Source organism: Emydura macquarii, unplaced genomic scaffold, assembly GCF_026122565.2.
Source record: "Emydura macquarii macquarii isolate MOO-44397 ecotype Brisbane River unplaced genomic scaffold, CSIRO-AGI_Emac_v2 contig_480, whole genome shotgun sequence".
NCBI lineage: Eukaryota > Metazoa > Chordata > Testudines > Chelidae > Emydura > Emydura macquarii.
The window spans coordinates 13,558,796-13,580,166 of NW_027130617.1; the positions used below are offsets into that span (position 1 = coordinate 13,558,796).

The following is a 21,371-nucleotide window of genomic DNA, read 5'->3' on the forward strand; positions in this document are numbered from 1 at the left end:
CAACACTGAATATTATCCGCCATTTTGTTGCCCAGTCCAGTAACATCTTTTTTTCCTGAAGGATTCCAAATCATAATACAAAACTTAGGGCTGACCCTGAAACTCATATCAGTAGTTTCGCCAACCGATGCTTTCCTGAATAAAAATTTTTAGCATCGAGTCAAAAATTTTCAGTTGTAAACTCTTCTGAGTACAGTATTCCTAAATGACTGTACAGTGCCTCACCCATTTTGGATGCTACTGAAATATAAATAATAAACAAAATAATGTATACAGACATATAAAATGGGTCGTAGTAGTAAACAGGTACTATCAGCATGACTTTGGGATGGTGACATTACTCATGAGTGGCAAAGATACAAGTGAACTATGCAGATCAACCCTAGTGAATGCCAATGAAACCTTTGTTACCCCACACAACCAATTTTGTGCCATTTGTTTGGAAAAGCCTTGCGTTTGTATTTGTGGACTTTTAGAAGAGTCTCGGTTAGAGAATAAGTGATTGACATCATGTGAATTCTTTTTAAAGTTTTTAAATGGCAGTTGGAATTTCTTTGCCTACTTCTGCAAGCCACTGCCTTGCTGAAACAGGTTCTTACTTGTGGTGCTGCTAACGGTAGACCCCAATGAATGGACTGTAAATCAGTTTCCAACCAGATTTAATAATGGTTTAAAAACGATTAAAGGAACTCTACCATTTAAATAAAATATTTAAAGTTTTTCTTTTGACTGCAGGTAATTTACAATAATATCATCCTGTGAATACACTTCACTTCCCCCTGACAATCACGTCCCCCCACTCGTCTTAGCACAAGCTGTCCTCTTCTCCTTTCAACTCCTGATAACATAGGCTCTTAGTTTAGGAAAGCTATTCTGATCCAACTCTCCTCACCAAACTGCCTGCTGATCAGACAGTTGTACTGTACTAGTTAGTTCAGGCAGATGTACTCTTTCATGGTTTCTAATTCTTTCCCATCCATAGCATTCATCTTTCTTTATTATTCCACATTATTGACCTCAATGATATGGTTGGTGTAAAATATTCTAAAATTATTACCATAAATCCTGATCAATAATGGAACTTACCTATGCTAGCCATAGATACGTCAACTTCCTCATCTTTTTTACCTGAAATACAATAACACGATGTTAAGTTGGCATTTTAAAAATCCTAATACACTAGTTATCCTGGTACATCTTTAACTTGGTAGGGTAATATACGACAAGTGGCAACACATTCTTTATAATGTATAAAATCTAACCTGTGAAGAAGAAGCACAACACACTTTCTACTCAATTTAGATGTTATGAAACTACCAAATCCTATTAGAATGAGAGTCTGTGTTCTAATGAGGCATTGATATTTCTTTGAGATAAATGTAAAATTCATGTTTATGGTGAACAGGTGCTCAACACGAAGAGGAAATCTCCCAACTTGTGGCACAAATGCAGCCACTGCATTCTCCTGAGCACAGGAACTGTTACCTGATAGCATCCCTTGGGGAACTTGCCACCCAGAAATGGTCATGACTGAAAGGGATGGTAAATGGCCAGGTACCCCTAAACACTTTGGTCAGTAAAGCTGGCTGATATGCAGAGGAGCAGATGTTACACCCTTTCTAAAAGGGTAGTGGAATGGGTAAGCTTCCTATGCATGCCACGGAGGTCCAGGAGTAATTGTGCATTTCTGAGCTCATGTGATGGGGTATACAAACCGTACAATGGAAGTCAGGGCAGGAAGAGATTAATGGTGTGGCCTGCTGTCTACTCTGCTGCGTAACACCCATTAGACCACTGGCCCCTAAACTGTGGGGTGTGCCCCCAAAGGCGGGCATGAAGGAACATTCAAGGGGGGGTGTGGCAGAGCCCGGGCCAGTGCCCATGGGAGGTGGGCATGGAGTGCCATCCGGCCCTGCTCTGCACCCAGTCACAGCTCCACTCCACTCCCAGCCCAGCTCTGGCCCCAACTGCAACTCCACTCTGGCCCCTACTCTGCCCCCAGCCCAGCTCTGCCCTCATTCCCTCTTCACCCCCAGGCCAGCTCCGCTTCTAGCCATAGCTCCTCCCATCCCCAGTTCTGCCCCAGATCCATCTTCAGCCCAAACTCCTCTGCTGAGTCAACTGTGCAGTACTGGAGGAGGGGGGGGAAGCCATGGACAGATTCCATTACTGGTAAGTGGGGGGGCACGCAACAGGAAAAGTACACTGCACTAAACATATCAACTGGGAGGGGAAGAAGTGATGAAAAGGAGGAATCAGTTTTCAGGGAACTGGCTGCCATGAAAAAGGGAAGGTTACTTTTATCAGCCTGGAAGAAATCTAGTCCTAGCAGTCTGGGAACTACAGCCTACTCAGAAGAGAGAAGAGCGGTGGGTCATTCCTGATGGGAAGAGCAGTGCAGGCTACCTGATGTTCATTCACTTGGTGAGTGGGAAGATTGGCCATGTGGTGAGGGACCAGCTTTACACTTGTTGTCGTTGTGCCCTCTGAGTTAGGTCACAACTATCTGAAAGCTCAGTAAGTGAAAGAGAGCTTCCATGAGGCTAAAGAAGACTCCGCGAGGGCTAAGGAAGGGATGAGAGCAGACTGAAGGCAAATGGGAGTCTTTTGTTTCACACTGTAACTGAGTGCTAGCCTTTAAGGTCAGCAAGCCCGGGGCCAGCCAGCCTTACTCTGAGGCTGAACCCCTTTAAGAACAAGTGTTTGGTCGTCTTAGATGGGATTACCTGATGCAGCTAGGCAGGGGGCTAGTGATTCCTATAAAGGCTGAATTAGCTCAGGGGAGAGAAAAACCTACAGAAAGGAGGTTGGCTCCAGTGCCAGACCCTCAAGCAAAGGACTCCCAGGCCTGATTTATGCCAATAAATGCCCCCGTGTAGACACAGTTATGCTGACAGAAGAGTGCTTGTGCTGGCATAGCTAATGTGGTTTGAGGAGGTGGTGTTCCTATTCCAGCAGAAAAACGCTTTCTGTTGGTGTATGCTGTGTCTGCACTGGGGACTATGCCAGCATGTGCTGACATAGTTGTGCTGGCATAGCCTCTGTAGTGTAAACACAGTCCCAGGCAGACAGCCAGAAGGACTGGAGAATAGCTTTCTTTAGCATTACTTTGTGAGTTTTGTGTTTGAATAATGTGAAGACCTGAGAAAACAAGCCCTGATCCAGACTCTGGCTGTGGTTTCAGACCTTCCTGGGCTGGGGACACAAGCCTGCAGTCTACATTCATGAACTGACCCTAGGATACTAGCCTATTGTTGATAGTGTTGATAATTGCTTTAATTAACGAGGTTTTTATTGATACCATTCACGGAGGTGTGTTTCCGTTCTGGTTTCTGCTGCGCTCAGTTGGCCCTCTCTAGACATGACTCTAGCACAGCTCCCCTTAGAACAGTGCAATTGCATGCTGACCTCAGTTTTGACACACACTTTGATAGCACATTGTGGCCTCTTTGGTGAATTTGCATAAACCATTGAAGAAACTCTTCCCTTACAATATACAGAAGAGCCTCACTAACCTGCACTTTGCTAACTGTCTCTTCCCACTTCTCAGCAAAGATTTAATAGAAGAGCAAAACAGTAAAGTTGCATGTTATTACAGTGAGACTTCATTATATTTTTAAAAATATTACAGTACATTTATGGTGTTAAATATTAAACACTTAACATTTTCTGCATAGTGGCACCAGAGCTACCTCATTATTTTCCTGTATGTAAACCTCTCTCTTCATAGTAAAGCAATAATAATCAATCATACTTAGCTCTCATTTGCTTTTCATTGATAGATCTCAAAATGCATTATAAAGGAGATAAGCATCATTATCCCCATTTTATAGTTGGGGAAACTTGAGTCACAGAGAGATAACATGACATGCCTAAGGTCACCCATCAGCCCAGTGGCAGAGAATAGAATCCAGGTCTGTCCAGTCCCAGTCCAGTGCTCTATCCATTAGGCCACACAGTAAGCATAAACTACATTTCTCTAAATTAATAAAAATAAATTGTGTGATGTAATGTTCATGTTACCTATGTTTTTGGTCACTTACCTGCTAATTCACAAAATTGTCATAATTCATAACAGGTCTCCCAGTCATTGGTGCAAAATTTGTGAGTTTTAAAGTACTTAGTATATTTGCAACATTTTAGGCCAAGCAATGTAAGTAGCTGCCATGTAAATCCAGGCAACATCTTTCTTTACCTCCATAGTATCATACATACCAAGCTGTTTTCGCTTGCCTTTGGCTGATCCTTTCGCTTTGGTGTCTCCTTTAATTTTCAGTTTCTTTGCTGAGCCTTTGGCACTTAGTACAGAGGACTTACTGGATTTTGGACTTTCTAACATTGTTCAGATTTCTGTCTGGAAAGATATTATATAGCATTAATAAATTGTAATCGAAGGCTCAAGTTTGCCACTGGCCAAAGTGAGAATTTTGGCCAAGGCTTGCATTTACGCAGCTTATTAAAGTAGTTTTCATCCATGTCCAAAGGGACTGTCTAAAAGTTTATGTTCCAAACTTAATGTACTTTTGAAGTGGCATCTTATAGTTGAAAAGTGCTTCTGCTTCTGTTTTAGGGCTTGTCTACACAGCCCAGCAATGCACATTAGAGGCATATGATTTCTAAAGTGCACCAATGTGCTGTGAACAAACTGGCATTAAAAGTTCCATAGTGCATTAACGGAGTGCAGTCACTAGGGAACTTTTAGTGAGTGCCAGCGGCATTTATATGGGCCAGTTAGCATGCAATGCAGTACGCTTTAGAAATCATACCCCTCTAGTGCACATTGCTGTGCCATGTGGACGAGCTCTTAGTAGACTAGTTATAACATTGACAGTTCCAGGGATGAATAATTAAAAAGGTAAGTAACATTGTTAGAGTAGGTTTAACACACTGACAAAGCTGTGTACTTTTGCTAGTCTTCATGAAACTTGTGAAGTACCATCGATGTAATTCTTTGTCCCAGTATTTCTAAACATAGACAGTAGCATAGCTGCGCACAGCATTTTTGTCAGTTAGAAGTGATGTACAGAGTATTACCAGAAGGGATATTTATCTGTGCTTTTACTCTAACTGGAATTTGTTGAAGCTACTGTCTCAACACAGCTCAACATGAACAAAACTGTGCTACCTACAATTTTCAGTGTCTCACTCCTTCCTCTCACCTAAACTTCTTGAAGACAGGTATCTACCACATTTGGATGGTAGATACCAGTACAGTGAAGATAAGATCAGAGAAGTATAGTTACAATTACCAGTTAATTGATATGCCATTCTGACCATGATTTTCTTTATCACAGGGGGAAATGAGGGATTTATAGATAGTTCAGTCAGGACTCACTGAGTCAAGCAAACCATGCTGTTCTTACTGTTCATCATTGTCAATTAACATTAGCATTTCAATTGCTGGACATTGCCAGCACTGTTTTCCTTCAATCTAGCCTGGAGCCTCAATATCCACAAATCACACATGAGGTAGAATGTGTGAAAAAACTGTAGGCCCAGATTCTGTTCTCATTCCCACCACTGTAAATCTACAGTAACTGACAACTTTTCACTATTTGACTTTTTTGTTTGACTCTGTTAAGGACAAACTTGAACAACTGTACAATTAGTTACAACATACAGGTCACACATATTTCTTCTTTGATTTCATTATTCTCTGCTCACATCTGGTGGCTCAACCAGTGGCCGTCCAGCTTATTTCATTCTCCTTCTTCTCTCCGATCAACCCCAAAAGATAGGAGACAGCATTTAGGAAAGAAGAATAGAGTCTCTTTTCTGCTTCAGAATGGCCACCATAGTCATAATACATAAAAAAATCAAAAGAAAACAGCTTTCTGATTCTGCCTTCTTTTCCATTGAAATAATCCAACATAGTTTTTCACATGTATAATGAAAATTATTTTAATATTAAAAATAATTAGAATGGCAGAGATAACAGGTTATAAGAACTGTCTATTCTGTGCAATATAAATGTAGATTCCTGCTAGCACTAAGAGCTGGGCAAGGCAAAACAAAAAACTATGAAACAGTTTCAGCACCATCATGTGGAAAACATACACATAGCATCCAATTAACTAGCAATTTTTACAACCAGTTTGGTCAGATATTATTAGTGAACAACCAGAAGATTTAAGTGTAAGTAACGAAGCCTGGAGTGGCAGTTTCATTGTGCCATAAAGTCTCTATCATGTGGGGATACAAATCTGAAATATCTTCATAAGTGGTTGTACAGCACCTAGTCTGTTTTGGATGTTACCACAATACTAATAGTAATAACAGAAAGGTAGTGCACTCATATCATGGGGCAGAGGAAGTGCCTTTCAATACTCTGTCATGTTACAACATTTATTACCAGAAAGTCACCGGTGAGCTCTAAAGGAAGCTCCATCCTATCTTTGGACAGATAGACAGCATGCTCACCACAAAGGACCTGAGGCTGAAGGTAGGTGAGGTTTAAATAAAATAAAATGATACTGGAGGCTTAGAGACTTCCCAGTGGAAAAACTGAAAGAGATGCCTACAATGGCTTGTACATTGCAAGATATAAGTCTAGATCTATGTGTTTGTATCTTAAAGGGTCATCCTATCTTTTAGTTTACTATCTTTCCTTCCCAAATTGAGAAACTTGGTGCTTCTCTTTTTTATGCCACTACTCTCAAATCATTATTGAAGGAACAAGAAATCAAATATATTCTGCTGTACATCATCCAGAACATGTAAAATTTTAGTTTGGAGACAACCACTATCGAAGAGAAGTAGAACTGGTGATCTGTTATTCTAGATATGGGGCCTAATTCAGCTCCCACTGAAATCAATATATATTTTGTCATTGACTTCAGTGGGAATCAGGTCATGCTCAAACATAATTCTCTCTCTCTCTCTCTCTCTTTTTTTTTAAACAGAACTTGGCTTCCCCCTCCCGTTTTCTGATTCACCATGAACAAGATAGAACACTATAATCTAGAAACAATCTGTTTTTCCTCTCTTGCCAGAGCATGGGAATGACAAGTGATGATGGGCAACACCTGTATTTAAGGCCAGTGACTACCACGAGAACCAAGAGGCTGGTAACTATAACATCTGTGAGACCCCTATGTATGTTTGTCTGTCTCCCTGTCTGTGTATGCCTGTCAGTGTGTGTGAGTGTAAATGAAAGTACCAATTGAAAAGTGTCAAGGAAGTATATTTTATTAACAAGAATCTCTGTAATTGTAGTATTGATACAATGTTGATACTGTTTTCCTAGTATTTACATTATTGATACTATTTCACTAAGTAAAGAACAATATTGATGTTGTTACAGTGTTGATACTTTTTTATTGATACTATTTACCAAATTTCTGTATTCACAATAAAGGCGGCTTGTTGCCTTATCCCCTGAAAAAGATCCTGTGATATTTGTTATTTGAATAACAATCCATATCCTTGTAAATTTAAAATAACTGTTGCCCACTGGCACTGCCTGTGGTCCTGATCCTACAAAGGGATCCTGTGGCTATTCTAACTTGAGCCAGAGGCTGGATGCTCCTGGATGAAAGAGACTATCTTCCAACACAAACAAAGAGGACAGTAATTCTGAAAATTAATTGGAGGACAAGATGAACCATTGAATATATAGTACAGTCACATTCCCTTACCTCACCACTTCCTTATTAGATATTGAAATAAATCCAGATAGGAAATTTTGATTAGTTTCTAGTGAGTAATTAAAACCATAAGTCACATGAATAGAGGAACTAGTGAAATATCTGAGATTAATCATATGGCTGTTTTTAGGATAGTTACTTACAAGGAATAATAGTGTATAAGACATCCCTGTGTTCCATTCTTTCACTTGAATTTAAAGTTACCACGCTGAGAAAGAGAGTTAACAAACAAATCTCTTTAAAATAAATTTAAAAATCTCTCCAGTTAACTTAATTCTTCCCCCTTTATCTTCTGTACAACTAAGAGGTCATAGAGACACATGGGGAGTCAGCAGGAATGTCACAAGGGGGAGTGGGAGTGTGAAAGGTAACTGAGATGCAAGGTGAGAGATCAAATCAGGATCCCATAGGGTCTGCTTAGTGTTCCATTGGTGATGCACAAGACCTCCCAGTACCAGCTGGGAGACAGATGAACATACACTTATTACAATACAGTTAGAAAAAAAATCTAATTAGCCTTTCTTTATAATATTGCAAACAATAGATCAGTTCTGACTCAGAATTTATCATTCTAAGGGCATGTGATTGTCTGTAGTTAGGACACTCTAGGGGCCTGATCTTACTCCTACTAAAGTCAACAGCATAACTTCTGTAGATTTCACTGAAAGCAGAATCAGGCCTCTGTCATTTACATCTGTCCAAAGTAAATGTCAAATGCTACCATTTTGATTTGGCAACATACTACGCAGCGGTATGTGACTATACACAGTGCAGTGAAGTGGTGAATCAAGCCCTTAACCTTTACGAGCCTCTGTGAGTAGCTGACATGAATCAAAGTCTCTAAAATATTATAACATTCATTTTGGTATTATGCTGGGATCTCCTATAAACTATTGGTCCTTAGTGTATAAGCTTAGGCCAACATTTTTAGGACTTGCCTCTACTTTGGACACCTCCATAATTTGATTCCCTAAGTTCAGATACAGTAGTGTCTCAAACAGAAAACTAAAAAAGTAAGGCACCCAAAATTAGAGGACACTTTTGAAAATGTGGCCCTCAGTGACTTGCCTCAGCTCACAAAGTTGAGCCAGTGGCAGAGTAAGGACTAAAAGTGAGGTCTTCTGATTCTCATTCCTGAACAGTAGCCACTAGACTATGCTGTCTCACCTTCTCTTAGAAAAATGCAGCAGAAACCATAAATAGGCCCTATCAGCCTTACCAAGTATCTATTCTGCCAAGTTAAGTACAACATTCACTAACAATTACTTGAATAAAATTTTTTAGTCACTTTTTGTTAAGCACTGAGAGTATAGTCAGCAATACACAAAACACAGGAAAATAAATGTCTCTGGCCCAGGGGAGCTTACAATCTAAATAAGAATCTTGCACTGTGCATTTTTCAGAAGAGGTCAAGAGTTTAATTTTTAATGTCAAGCAGAAATGCTTCATCCATGTTTAGTTCCTATCCTCACAGAGAGATCTCTCTGAGTTCTTATACTGCATAAGAGTAGGACACCATTGCGTATATCTGTCTATGAATACCCAAATGTAATACTTTCATAAGAGTCATGTTCATTTACAGTTTTGCATATTTACATGCTTCTCTATTTGAGAGCTGGGGTTAGTTAGAAGCAACATTTACTAAATACCTGAACACTGAACTTAAAAAAATAATTGGAGAGTGTATAAAACATGTATACAAAGAATAGTTATTGAAAACATAATATCATGCATAAACCCCTGTATTAAATAAACCAGACATTTTATCAGTTGGCTGTTATTGCCCAGATTTGCAAGTAATTTACTATCTAAAATCTTTCATAAACTATGAGGAGTTAGTTTTCAGCACAGATTGTCAGAACAAGATAATATATTAACTGGTAATGTCCAAGCAGACTTGTAAATATTTGACAACTTTGTGTTTGAAATTTTGCAGATTAATTGGCATCATGGAATTGACGTGTTGTCCTGAGCCTTAGACTCTCAGAAGAAAAATGAAGATCAGAATGTTCTCCTTGTTTAATGGACTGAAAAATGTAGAGTTATGAAACAAATCCACAAAATTGCTGGTGCCACAGAAGGAGAAAGGTGATTAGTTATCAGCAATGCAATGAATGCTGTCTAAACTGAGAAGGAAGAATGATTAATGAGTGACCTAATTGAACCATTTAAGGTCATGTTTGTGTGTATTACTAATTTAAAATTATGATTTATTACAATTTAAAAGAACTGAATCATCAAATGTACTTATACATAACAAAACAGTGCAAGCAACGGATCAAAAACTTACTTTGTTTTTTTGTTGTCTGTGTCACCAGATCCAAATGAAAGGGACACTGGCAATTTAAAAAGCACACTTCTGCCTAGAAAAAAAATAGCTTCTATTGTTAACAATAGTTAAGAATGATCAAATCTGTACAGAAGACCCGTGTTTATTTTGATTAACTTTATTTAACCTGCCTTACACTCAGTTTTCAATATGCCCCAGATATATGTATTGACAATGTACAACTGCATTATAGAAGTTGTTTGGCATGAAGCTAGAATTTTTGGCAATTGAGGCCCTCATCCAAGAAAGCACCTGAGCATGAGACTAGTTCCACAGCAGTCAAACACACACTAAAATACTTTCCTGAATCAGGGCCTGATTAGGTGCCAGATGGCCTTTGCCATTTGAAATGACATAAGGAGGCAGTTCGAGACTGTCAGAGATTGTGAAATATCATCTGAATATTTCTTCGATAAAATTATCAGCAATGTAATAGTACTGACATTTAAAATGTCATATTTAGGTGTCAGTCACTGCACTGGAAAGCAGGGAGCAGTGCAGACCTCTGAGAGAGAAGGTTTCTGGATGGCTATAGACTCAGGAAGATTGCAATGCATCAGTTTACACCAGATTGGCATTTTCAAGGTTTTTTTTTGCAACTACAGGGAGTAGAAAGATAATACTTTTAAAATAAAAACTTAGATCCTGGAGCACAATCCTGCAATAGTGTGTGGATTCCAAGGTAAATTCTAGAGAATGCAAGGAGTTCTGACTACAGGTTTCAGCATACTGTGCTCCATTTTGATCAGATTTTCAGCCACCTTCTAGGTGCTGTCTTTGCTAATACTGTCTTATTCTGAGCAGAGGTGCAGGTCCCAGAATGTTCATTTTGATACATGTGGACAGTGCATTCTGTCAGAGATCCAGCATGCAATGCATCATTTTGACCTAAGTGGAGGCTACACTGCACACTGGAATCTCTTTGCATACACTGCAATTAAAATAAAATAAAATAAAAAAATAAATAAAGAGGGTGATCGCTCCACCTGCCTATGTTAAAATGCAATAGTGTTTAAAGGGAGGCTAGGTCTGGGCCCCAGGGTCAGGACCATTTTCACATTGTGGTGTTTGTTGCTAGAAACCACCAAAACGAGATTAAATCACATACTCAGAATCGTGCCCAAAGCCATATTTTCTTTTCCTTTCTCCTCCTATTTCGTGCGCACACGCTGGGCGGGTGGGGGGGATTTCTGTGCCCCCCTGGCTCCCCGATGGGCACCCTGCGCTCGGCTGCTACCTCCACGCCCAGGGGCTGAGGCACAGAACGGTGCCCCAACTAAAGTGAGCCCCTCTTAGCCCCTGTGCGGCCCCCATTACCTGCCTGCAGGCTCAGCCGTCCGCTCCGGGGTCTGCGCTAAGAGGGCCGCAGGCCACGCTGCAGGCGTCGTTAGGATGATTCCGTTGCTAGGGCCCAGGGACAAAGCAGGACTGACGATCCTACCAGGCAATGGGCGCCTTAGAGTTCAACCCGCCCCCTGCGAGGGGAGCCGTGATTGGCTGAGCCCGACGGGGGCGGGGCTCTTTTAAAGGAGACACCGAGACTACAACTCCCAGCATGCTATGCGACGCTAGTTTCGTAGCTGCTGGAGAGAGACCGCGAGCAGAGCATGCTGGGGATTGCAGTCTCTTTACTGTGGAGGATGAAGGGTCTGGTCTGGCCGCGTCGTGGATTCCGCTCGCTGTTCAGTGGGGCAAAGGAGAGGCCTGCGTGGGGTGTCGGCTCAGCACCGGGCTGCGAGAAGGAGGATGGGTGTCAGACCCCTGCAGTCTGTTGCCAAGGTGACGGGATGGGGAGCAGACCTGCTGCCCCCAGTCTCATCCACAGAGAGGGAGACACCCGCCCCCCCAATTCACCCCGCTCCTGGAAGACCCTTGTTTTGTGCTGCTCCTCCCGCATAGCCTCTGCCGCCGTGCCAAGCTTCCCTCCCAGCTGCTGGAGCTGCCCCCCCACCCGCAAGCGGCTCGTCCACTTCCCTCCCCTGCCAGCCCTGGACCCCAAAGGCCGCCTTGTTTTGGGGTCCTGCTGGCTTAGGGGTCACTGGAAGGCCGGGTTGTGAGTCTCTCCGCACAGCGATGGGAAGGTAGCCGTGGCGCTGAGGCGGTTTGTCTGTAAATCTCCCTCACTCCCTGCAGCTCGTAGATATTTTTCGGAGGCGCAGGAGACTCGCTTAGATTGCCCTACTTGAGTGTTAGCTCTTCGGGGCTCAGCCACTTCTGTGTTGTGCAGTGAGTGCCTCGCTCCATGGGACCCTGGACCGAGCCTTCCAGCTGCTACTGCAACATCACCGCCTAGAGCCAGGCGTGCCCCTTCCTTCCATTCCCTTCCCCACACTCAGGAGGGTCCCACTCTTCTCCCCCTTTGTAATTATAAAGGAAAGGCTTTCTTGCCCCTGTTGAGTCTGCCACAGGCTGTGCCAGGGGGCAGCAGGCGGATCACTACTATCCACCTGTTCCTAGGGCAGCTTCTGTCTTTCTTGAAACTACCCTCACCTTAGGCAGCTGTACCGAAGTGATCTTTTGTAGTGTGGCTTGGGAGTGACTGAGCCTCAGGAAAGAGTCTTCTTGTCTCTTTGAAGTCCAGCTAATAACTTGAATAGGTTAATTATATTTGATGTTTATTATGACTGCTTGTGCAGGGCTGTAGTCAATGGAAGTCATTCAGCATAGCTCACCCCTCTGCAGGCTGCTCTTTGTAATTACGATTTTGTTACTGGAAGATGAAAGATTTTATTAAAGATCCAGCCGAAACTAATTGCAACCTAGTGTATTCTTTCTTCCAACTCAGGAACACTGGGAAAAAATCCAGTCGGACGCCGAATTAGTATTACTCTGTGTGTGTGTGTGTATATTCATTCCAAAACATCTTCTATAACAGTCTGTCTGTGACTTTACATTCAAAGAAATAGTATGTAATAGTGCATATATCAAAAGTTCATCAGTTGTTACAAGGCCTTTCTTCCAACAATTTCAAAGCACTTTGCAAACTGTAGGTAATTAAAGCTCACAATACTTCTGTGAGATAGGCCAGGATTACTAGCCCCATTTTCAGATGGGGAAGTTAGAACAGAGAGGGCAAGTGACTTATTCAAAGTCAAACAGGAATTTAGTGACAGTACCAAGAAAACAACCTACATCTATGTTTAACCCCTTCCACTAGACTCGAGTATGAAAAATAATATAATTACCATACTAAACATTATTTTTAACACGGTATATTTAAAGTAACATTTCAGTTCAAAGTTGGCCCCAAATTTAAACTGTATAAAAAACGTTATTAGAAACATTCCATTTTGTTTACAATTCTAGTGGGTGAATAATTTCCAATTCCAACCTAGTTTTTATACAAATAAACATTCCCCTGCTGTGCTTGCAACCCAAACATTACTGAAGTGAGACTCTGAAAGGGAAATGGCTGATCAACAAAAATGACAATGACTTAACTGATTCTGGATGTCCAAGCTGAAAGAAATGCAAAAAGTGAACATCATAATAATGACAAGTGAAATAGATGTTTGGAACTTTCCATGTTGATTACCAACGTGCTATTGGTAACACAAGCAGGGAAATAGGTTTGTTTTAAGCCTATGATTATGTCAACAGTGTCCTTTGTAAACTAAGTAAAAGATGGCTACATAGCGTTTTTAGACCAAAGCAGGAAGAGAAAGGATTAAAAGAGGCTCCTACTCCTCTAAAGTGACAGATAAGGAAGATGACTGTAAATGCTGCAGTAACTTGGTGTGTGGCTCAGATCACCATCTCACAGTAGTTTTAAGGACTATTGTATCCTGGTCGGGGAATCTGGTATGATGTAGATGAAGAGAGGAAGAATACTGGAGCAGAGGAGGACTCAGATCTCCATGAAATTCAGTCTGCCAGTGGGAGGAGGCTGCTGGAGAAGCTGAATGGCAATCACGTGCTGCTAGTGCTGCTGATGTATCAGTTAGTCCCCAAGATTAAGTTCTGCTGCTGCTGACAGACACCAACGTCTTCCTCTCTTGTCCCCTTCCACCACAAGTCAGGAGCGGGGCATGTGCAGCTAGGAAGCCAGTGCCTAACTGAGGTCTCCTTATCCTAGCAATTTGCACCTTCCCAGCTGCTGTAGGTACGTGGGTTGTTGCGCACGGGCTATTGGCATCAGGTGTCCTTGCACTTTGCAGAGATGCTAATAAGATCGCTCTCTGTAGTTTGTGGAGGGACAGGTTGTATGAATAATGTTTCAGGGGGGCTGTTATATAAGTAAATATATCAGTTTTTGTAGTTGGTGCTATTCTGGGGAAATAGCGTAACAATCATGGAGGAGAGAAGTACAGGAGCAGACTGCGAAATGCAGTTTTTTTACCGGTATCCTCCAAAAGGTCAGTTTGTGTGTAGTCCCTCTCTGGAATGTTTCATCCCAGAAGGTTGAGGGAAACTCTGCAGTGAAAGGCTTTGCAAAATCACCTTAGGGCTGTAGCGATCTTAGAACAGCTTATTTCCTTCATGTATTCGGACATTTTACAGCTTCTTTGGAGTGCTAGACTGTGACAAATTGAATGAAAATTTTGGAAAACATGTTAACTTTTTTTAACCATTTTAAACATAGATACCAACGCCTGTTGTCATATACTAGTGATCCCTTAAAATTATCTACGAATAGGTCTTAGTATGACCTTTTTTTGCTTTTAAGGAAAAGTTACAGCCACCCATGTAACACTGTTTCTAGGTAATAGTGTTGAAACTGCCTAAAACCCTACAATATTTCTTAATTGTCACAGGCTTGAAAAATAAGAAGGAAAGTAACTTTTTTTTTTATTTTTTTTTTTAAAGCCTGTAAATGCCTTTTCAATGCCTTAGCACATTGTCATCTCTAGTACAATTACTTGGTTGGTGAGACACACATACTTGGCATGGAAGAGCATTGTAGAAGACAAGACTATAGACTTTGCTCTTAAATTCTTTGGTGTACAAAGAATGAAAAAGTTACTATTTAAATACCCTGTCTGATGGTTGTGTTTTTGTTTTAAATACTTCATTAAGTGGAAACTGGAGTTAAACCCAACCCTATACAAAAGAGGTCCAAAGCTATATCAGAGTTTTAACTCTAATTGCTGCTTGTGTCTCTGGGCATTGTAGTACTGACTAGCTAGACCTGCTCCTTCTACCAATGCACAATTGTCATTGAAGTCAATGGTAGTATGTGTGGAATACTTGATTTTTTTTCCCAGACCTTATGTAAGATCTACCCCACTGCTTGATGACCCATGTAGCATTATCAAGACAATTTCAGTCCCTAGCATGTATTCCAAAGTCCTGGGGAGGATTCCATAATGATTAGGGGATATGATGGCTATGAGATGGAAGCCTGCAACATGTTCTTAAAATATCAACAATACAGTGACCTGTATCAATGGAAGCAGAGCTCTAACATCTGTGTGCTGGGAACTATTTCCACTTTCAGCTGTGTAGCCTAGAATATAACCAAGTGTGAATACTCTTCTAGCCACATTGTGTGTGCGTGCCTACAGTAGGTTTATGACCTCTAAAATCATATGTACTGTTCTTAAAAGAACTTCCTTTACTACTTATGATGGCAATGTGGGAACTGGGGAGACTATGCTAGTATTTGTTTATGAAGATGTGATTGTTTGAGCTAAAATATATGATGTATTGTCAATGCAACAAGCTTGTTAGTGTCAGTGCCATTGCTAGCTGCATGCAAGTTAATGGAGTTATTGAGTATGGCCTACACCATGTTCTGAAGATGTTGGGAGGGGGAGAGGATATATTTTTAACTTGACCACAGAAACCTGAAGTACTGTATCACAAGGAGGATGTATTAGCTTTCTTTAGGTCAATAAGTAAGATTTGATTTAATTTTAAAACTGTCAAAACTTGTTAAAGGACATTGGAGTCCATTGTGTACACTAAAACTCACAGCAACAAGAGACTTCAAAACAGGGATTTATAATGAGCGGTTTTAACTGGTGTTTTATTGACAGTCCTAATAATCATTTTTAACATTAAGAAACTCTGCTGAGTTTCAGGACATTAATCTTTTAAAAGTGCTTTCCTACTCTCTGGGGAATTAATACCATGCAGACCCTTATCTCACACACTGACTTGTGTTCAGCTGAGTACAATAACTTCACACAACAACTGAAGGCAAGATCAAATATAAGTAATGAAAAATTCAATATTCACTTGTGAATGAGAACTTTCTAGCATATGTTGCTTTAAAACTTGACTTTTTTTGTCTATTTAAAATGTCTTTCCAGTATATTCAAAACTACAGATAAGAATAGGGGAAGTAAATCTAATTTCACAATTTAACAGAAACAAAATTCTATTCCTTTGACCTATTAAATATAAAAATGTTTTTAGTGAAGCTCTTCACTTTGACTCCAAAACACCACAATAAGAAGCTTTTGTGAGGAAGAATGTAATAAAGAATTACTTTTTGTAACTTTTTTTAAAGTACAACTTGATTCTGGATTTGGTGCTCTAGAACACCAAATGTCAAAGACTCAAAGCCATGAGAGTTGAGAATACTGTAGCAGTACCTCAGTTTTGGATCAGTTGCTGCCTCTGTATCTGTTGTTGTGAAACTATTATCTGTATTGGTGAAAAGAAGAATTGACATTTGACAGTACTATGGGTCATTTAAACTCAGAAGGGTGAAGATTAGTCCTTGCCTTTGGCCTGATTCTACTGTTGAGACAGCAGGCTGGAAGATGTGGGGTAGATAAGTCCCCTTAAAAATGACACACTACTAATGTCCTTCTGAGTTATTTCCCTCTGTCTAAAATTTATTTTGTATTTGTGGTGTGTGTTTGTGGTTTTTATTTTTTTAATTTTTGGTGGGTGGGGGGAAACAGAGCTTTGGCAATCAGTTCGGTTATCCAAAGACAAAAATGTCACTTGTAAATCATGGTCCTGATATTTTAATCTCCAAATTCAATGGCTTCTCAAAACTTTAACTGAGACTAGTTATTGCTGCAGTTCTAAAGAATACATATAATACGTCTTGCTGTTTGAGCAATGTAGCATACAAATATCTTGAATCTGCTTGTAATCGGAAGACTAAAATCTTGAGTGTTGATTGTGTATAACAGAAGTGAACTGCTGTTTACTGTATTCCATGCCTGCATGTTTTTTCCATTGACTTACACAATGGTGGTTTTTCTTCCAGAGATGGAAAATGCTGAAGTGGCTGTAAGCAGCTGCAGCTCTCATGATGAAAATCTTTACAGCTACAAACGACAGCCATCCGTTTCACAGGAGCTGCTTTTGGAAGACCAGTTTAGAAGGAAACTTAAATTTTTTTTCATGAACCCATGTGAGAAATTCTGGGCCCGGGGCAGAAAACCTTGGAAACTTGGGATTCAACTTCTAAAAATAGTGATGGTTACCATCCAGGTGGGTTACTTTTGGAGCAGGGGCTTTTTTTACTTGCTCTGGCACAACATAATGGTACCAACTTAAGCGTCTCTTAATAAGCAACTTTGGAAGCATTGAAACTATAGTAGATGATGTGTGGTGTTGACTATGAATCTTGAATGAGGTATGTAAGCCCTCTGACATACATAGATGTGATTTAAAAAAAAAAAAAAAGAGTAGAACTGAAGTTCTCTCTCAATCCTTTCCTTCTTATCCAGCTTTGAAGATTAAATTGCTAGACCAAACCTTTGTTGCTAACTAAAATGTGATTCTCTGACTCCTTTCGTTGGGAGAAGAATTAGCGCATAAACTGTCTATCTTCAACCAATGATCTTCCATAATTTCTGCTTATGGAGTAGAGTACCTGGCAGCTTTCTGCTGTGAAAGCAAGAGTATGGAGGACAACGGTCTCACAGGCTGCAAGAGTAGTGGAGAGAGAATTCTAGGAATCTTAGTTTCCTTGATGAAAACCATGTGTGTGTATTCTACTTTTTCCATTTGATAAATGGATTGTTGTCGTCTTACAGTAGCTTAGAATTTGGGCATGGGAGAACCTAAATTGGAAGCAAACTAATGTTGAGACACTGTTTCCAGGGCAAATATGCCATGCCCATATATGAGTAACTTGAGATCTTTATGGTCGTCTTACTAGTGTCTTCGTGTGTGGCCCTAGGGTGATGAAATCTTAATGTCAGACTTACTGATAATCTAGTTATCCTCCTCTAGAAATTTCACTTCCTGGGAACATCAAGGCTGTAAAACTCTCCTTTAGTCCAGTGACTATTTTATTTCCTGGAAGTCCCTTTTCTCTGTTCATTGGCAGTAAAACTACTAAAGGGAATTCTGGGCACTTATTAATCCTATATAAAACTCTCCTACAAGTGTCTCTTCCTCCCCAGGGTAATACTTCTCAACAGGATCTTGTGCTATCCAATCAAAACCTTTTAATGAACAGTTAGAAGTGAATTAATGTCTGTTTAAAAACTGTTTTGTGTAATTGCAGAATGCTAGGCTAATGCAGCTTCTACCTGAATGCAAGAGGTTAGACAACTATATTTCCTCTCCCAGAGTGATTTTCTTTTTCCCCTGTGCTGGTGATAGCACGACTTGAAAGCTTGATCTGGCTATACCTTGTAGCTGTTTGAGTTGATTCACTCTGGTATTTCTTGCCTTCCAAAATAGCTCCAACCTCAGAGTATGACTATCAAAACATGTGTAGTGACTCATTTGTAGCTTGGATAGGAGATGGGATGGCATAATTTTTGTAAGCTGTTAGATCTGCCTCTATCTGGACAGTATAGAATACTGTAGGTATTTCCAAATACAGTAGGTGGTTTGAAGCTATGCTGAAGGAATAATCTTCTAGGTTATGTATTCTTCAGAGAGAAGCTGGAATTCCCAACATCTCTCTTACCTCTCCCCTCTTTCCCCCCGTAGAAAAGAAACAGTTGGCAGTAGGAGCTCCATTTCTAGCAATAGGCTAATCAAGCTATGGCTGTCCATAGGAAGCTTTTGTGAAGAAGAGGGAGGGTAGTTATACTTTTTTAAAGGGACCGCAAACATATTTTATCTCTTTTTCAGTTAGTAGTCTTTGGATTAAGCAATCAAATGGTGGTTGCCTTCAAGGAGGAGAACACTGTGGCATTCAAACACCTCTTCTTGAAAGGATATACAGAGAGAATGGATGATACCTATGCTGTATATACACAAACAGATGTCTATGATCAGATCTTCTTTGCAATAAACCAGGTAGAAGTTTCCATTGCAATATGTCTAATACATAAACCACTTCGAAAAGAACCAAATGGCCTGTAAAACTTGAGTAAGTTCTCACAAAAGTGCAAAATAGCTAAAGATGGTATCTCCTAACTCTTTCTGAGACTGAGATGAAACTGGTCGTCTTAGAAAGAAATTGAGCTTAAAAGCTGGAAGAGTTCCCTAGTTCCAAATTTCTTTGGGGGTGTGAGAGAGGGAAAATTTGAGAGGAGAGAAAATGCTGACTTTGCCTAAATTAAGAAAGCAGAGAGTTAGTGAACAGACGTGTATCCTTAACTTGAGTCATTAACAGAAGCATCTAGTAACTTTATAAATTCAAAGAGTTAGTAGATTTTTAAATAGTCTGTTGTGACTTTGCATTGTTACCTACTGCAGCTAGTAGATTGACATTATCTACAAATGTAGAGTCATAACTGGAGTCTGCCACTTCCGAATTATATGCTAGATTGTGTGCTATATAGTAATGCTACTGTCCTTGGTTGTAAATTCAACTAAATCAGTAAGTCTACAGCCATTGTTAAGATGCCCTGCTCCCTCACAGCTAGGGAATGATTTCATGATGAAGCTAAATTTAAAATGGGTATGAAGGAGAAGACTTCCTCAATTTAAAATTAGCATTCTCTCACTATTGTAGAAGAGACCAGAGTTCAATTTCATGACTAGTCTCTGGCTTGCTGGGCAGAGTACAAGTACTGGGGGAAGTGGTAAACTCAGTCTGGAGGAAGGGAGTTTGTCACTCAAACTCATCAGGATGAATGTTGACTCCATCTTTCTGATAGGTAACTGGATAAGACTCCACAAAGAAAATAAACAATGTGGAGCTGTATCTAGGGGAGAATCTGAGTTTTGGCAGATCTCTTAAAATTTTCAGGGATGAGTGAAGGTGGATAGAGAATCAAATAATTCTTTTTCTGTGAAACTAAAGGGAAAGCCTTTTTTTTATTGGGGTAGTGAGCTGGGGAAGAGAGTGGCTACATTCTCAAAGCCAGTGAGTTACCTCCAGTGATCTATTTCTTATTGCCTGAGAGCCTCCACTTGGTTCCCCCTCTCCCCCAAACACTAAGCAAATAGACCTATCACAACTTCTCTAATGGATTCAATAACTTAAAAAAAAAAAAAAAAAAGCACTTTTAGTAAAATGTGCTATATTTAAATGCTACAAGGATTGCTTGCCACTAAACATTTATTTTGGCATAATTGCCCTTTGGGATAACTAGACAGAAGGGGGCCACACTTTCATAGGGGAACTCTCCCTTTATCACATTTAAATATGTTTGCATTTTGCACGCAGAAGTGAATTGTCTATAAAGTCCTCATCTTGGTGGTGCTAAATGGGGATAGATCAACACAAATACTGACTTGCAGCTGCAATTTCTTTTGAAGGTGCAAATTGTGCCTGTAAAACAGTCAAGCTGGGTCCCTCACCATCTCAAAAGTGTACTACACCATGGGGGGCAGGGGGGTGGGATAGAGAGGGGGTGGGAGAACACGAATGAACAGGGTATTGGTCAGTGTCTCTCTAGTTTGAAGTTTGAGTATTATGGATTTAATTTTATTTGATCATGCTATGCAAAAGCAAATATTATAGTAAATAGATATTTTTGCCTTAGTCTTCCGGTTCTTACTTATGTAGTAATAAGTACCTCACTCCAACTCTATCCCTGTGATACAGTATCTGTAACTAACGTGGGGCCAGCCACTTCTGTAGGTCTAAAGAACAACACACAATCTGATTTCTACACTGGATGAACAAACATGATCTGTTTAAATTGTAAAGCCTGATATTAAGTAAGACTTTCTGATAGTCAGCTTGATATTATTCTAGAGACTTATGGTTAAAAGTACAGAATACCTGGTAGCAACAGTAGGTGGATCAGGATTACCTAGTTCAAGTTTTTTCTGTGTGAACACTTAGAGCGAGATTCACAAAGCAACTTAAGTATGGTCATGCAGAGCATCACCACACCTACCTTTTTTAGACTCCTAGAAAATCACTGGGATTCATAAAGCCTGGATTAGGCACCTAGGGTCCCTGTACCATGAATGGAGAGTGATAGGTGCCTCAGAATGGGATTCACTGAAGCTAGTGTGCTGGGAGGCTCCTCCGCTAAAGTAGCCAATGGGAGGTGCCAAGATGATAGGTGTGTGCTGAGCCCTGCCCCTCTTTTAGTGATAGGTGCCTCCATCTGTTTAGGATTTTCATC

General features: G+C 40.4%; 2 protein-coding genes across 9 annotated transcripts in view; one reads left to right on the top strand and one right to left on the bottom strand.

Moving 5' to 3' along the window:
- The window catches only part of DNAI3 (dynein axonemal intermediate chain 3), a 46,889-nt gene extending 36,922 nt beyond the window's left edge, over nt 1-9,967 (bottom strand). Inside the window, exons 1-3 of one of the 2 annotated variants that reach the window (XM_067538550.1) lie at nt 9,937-9,967; nt 4,216-4,354; nt 1,087-1,128 (exon numbers count right to left, since the gene is read on the bottom strand). In XM_067538550.1, coding sequence (XP_067394651.1) covers nt 1,087-1,128; nt 4,216-4,339 — 166 coding nt within the window. In that variant the 5' untranslated portion in view covers nt 4,340-4,354; nt 9,937-9,967. Of the gene's footprint in view, nt 1-1,086; nt 1,129-4,215; nt 4,660-9,936 lie in introns of those variants that run through there. The other variant, XM_067538549.1, reaches the window with a different exon arrangement.
- Nucleotides 1-21,371, top strand: part of MCOLN3 (mucolipin TRP cation channel 3) — a 46,384-nt gene that overhangs the window by 11,718 nt on the left and 13,295 nt on the right. For 3 of the 7 annotated variants that reach the window (XR_010918082.1, XM_067538551.1, XM_067538558.1), the window contains exons 1-3: nt 14,189-14,330; nt 17,144-17,370; nt 18,973-19,140. Coding sequence is in view for 6 of the 7 variants with exons in the window: in XM_067538551.1 (XP_067394652.1) it covers nt 14,267-14,330; nt 17,144-17,370; nt 18,973-19,140 (459 nt within the window). In the remaining variant the exon portion in view is untranslated. Of the gene's footprint in view, nt 1-6,902; nt 7,083-9,582; nt 9,735-13,947; nt 14,078-14,188; nt 14,331-17,143; nt 17,371-18,972; nt 19,141-21,371 lie in introns of those variants that run through there. The other 4 variants (XM_067538552.1, XM_067538553.1, XM_067538554.1 and 1 more) reach the window with 4 other exon arrangements.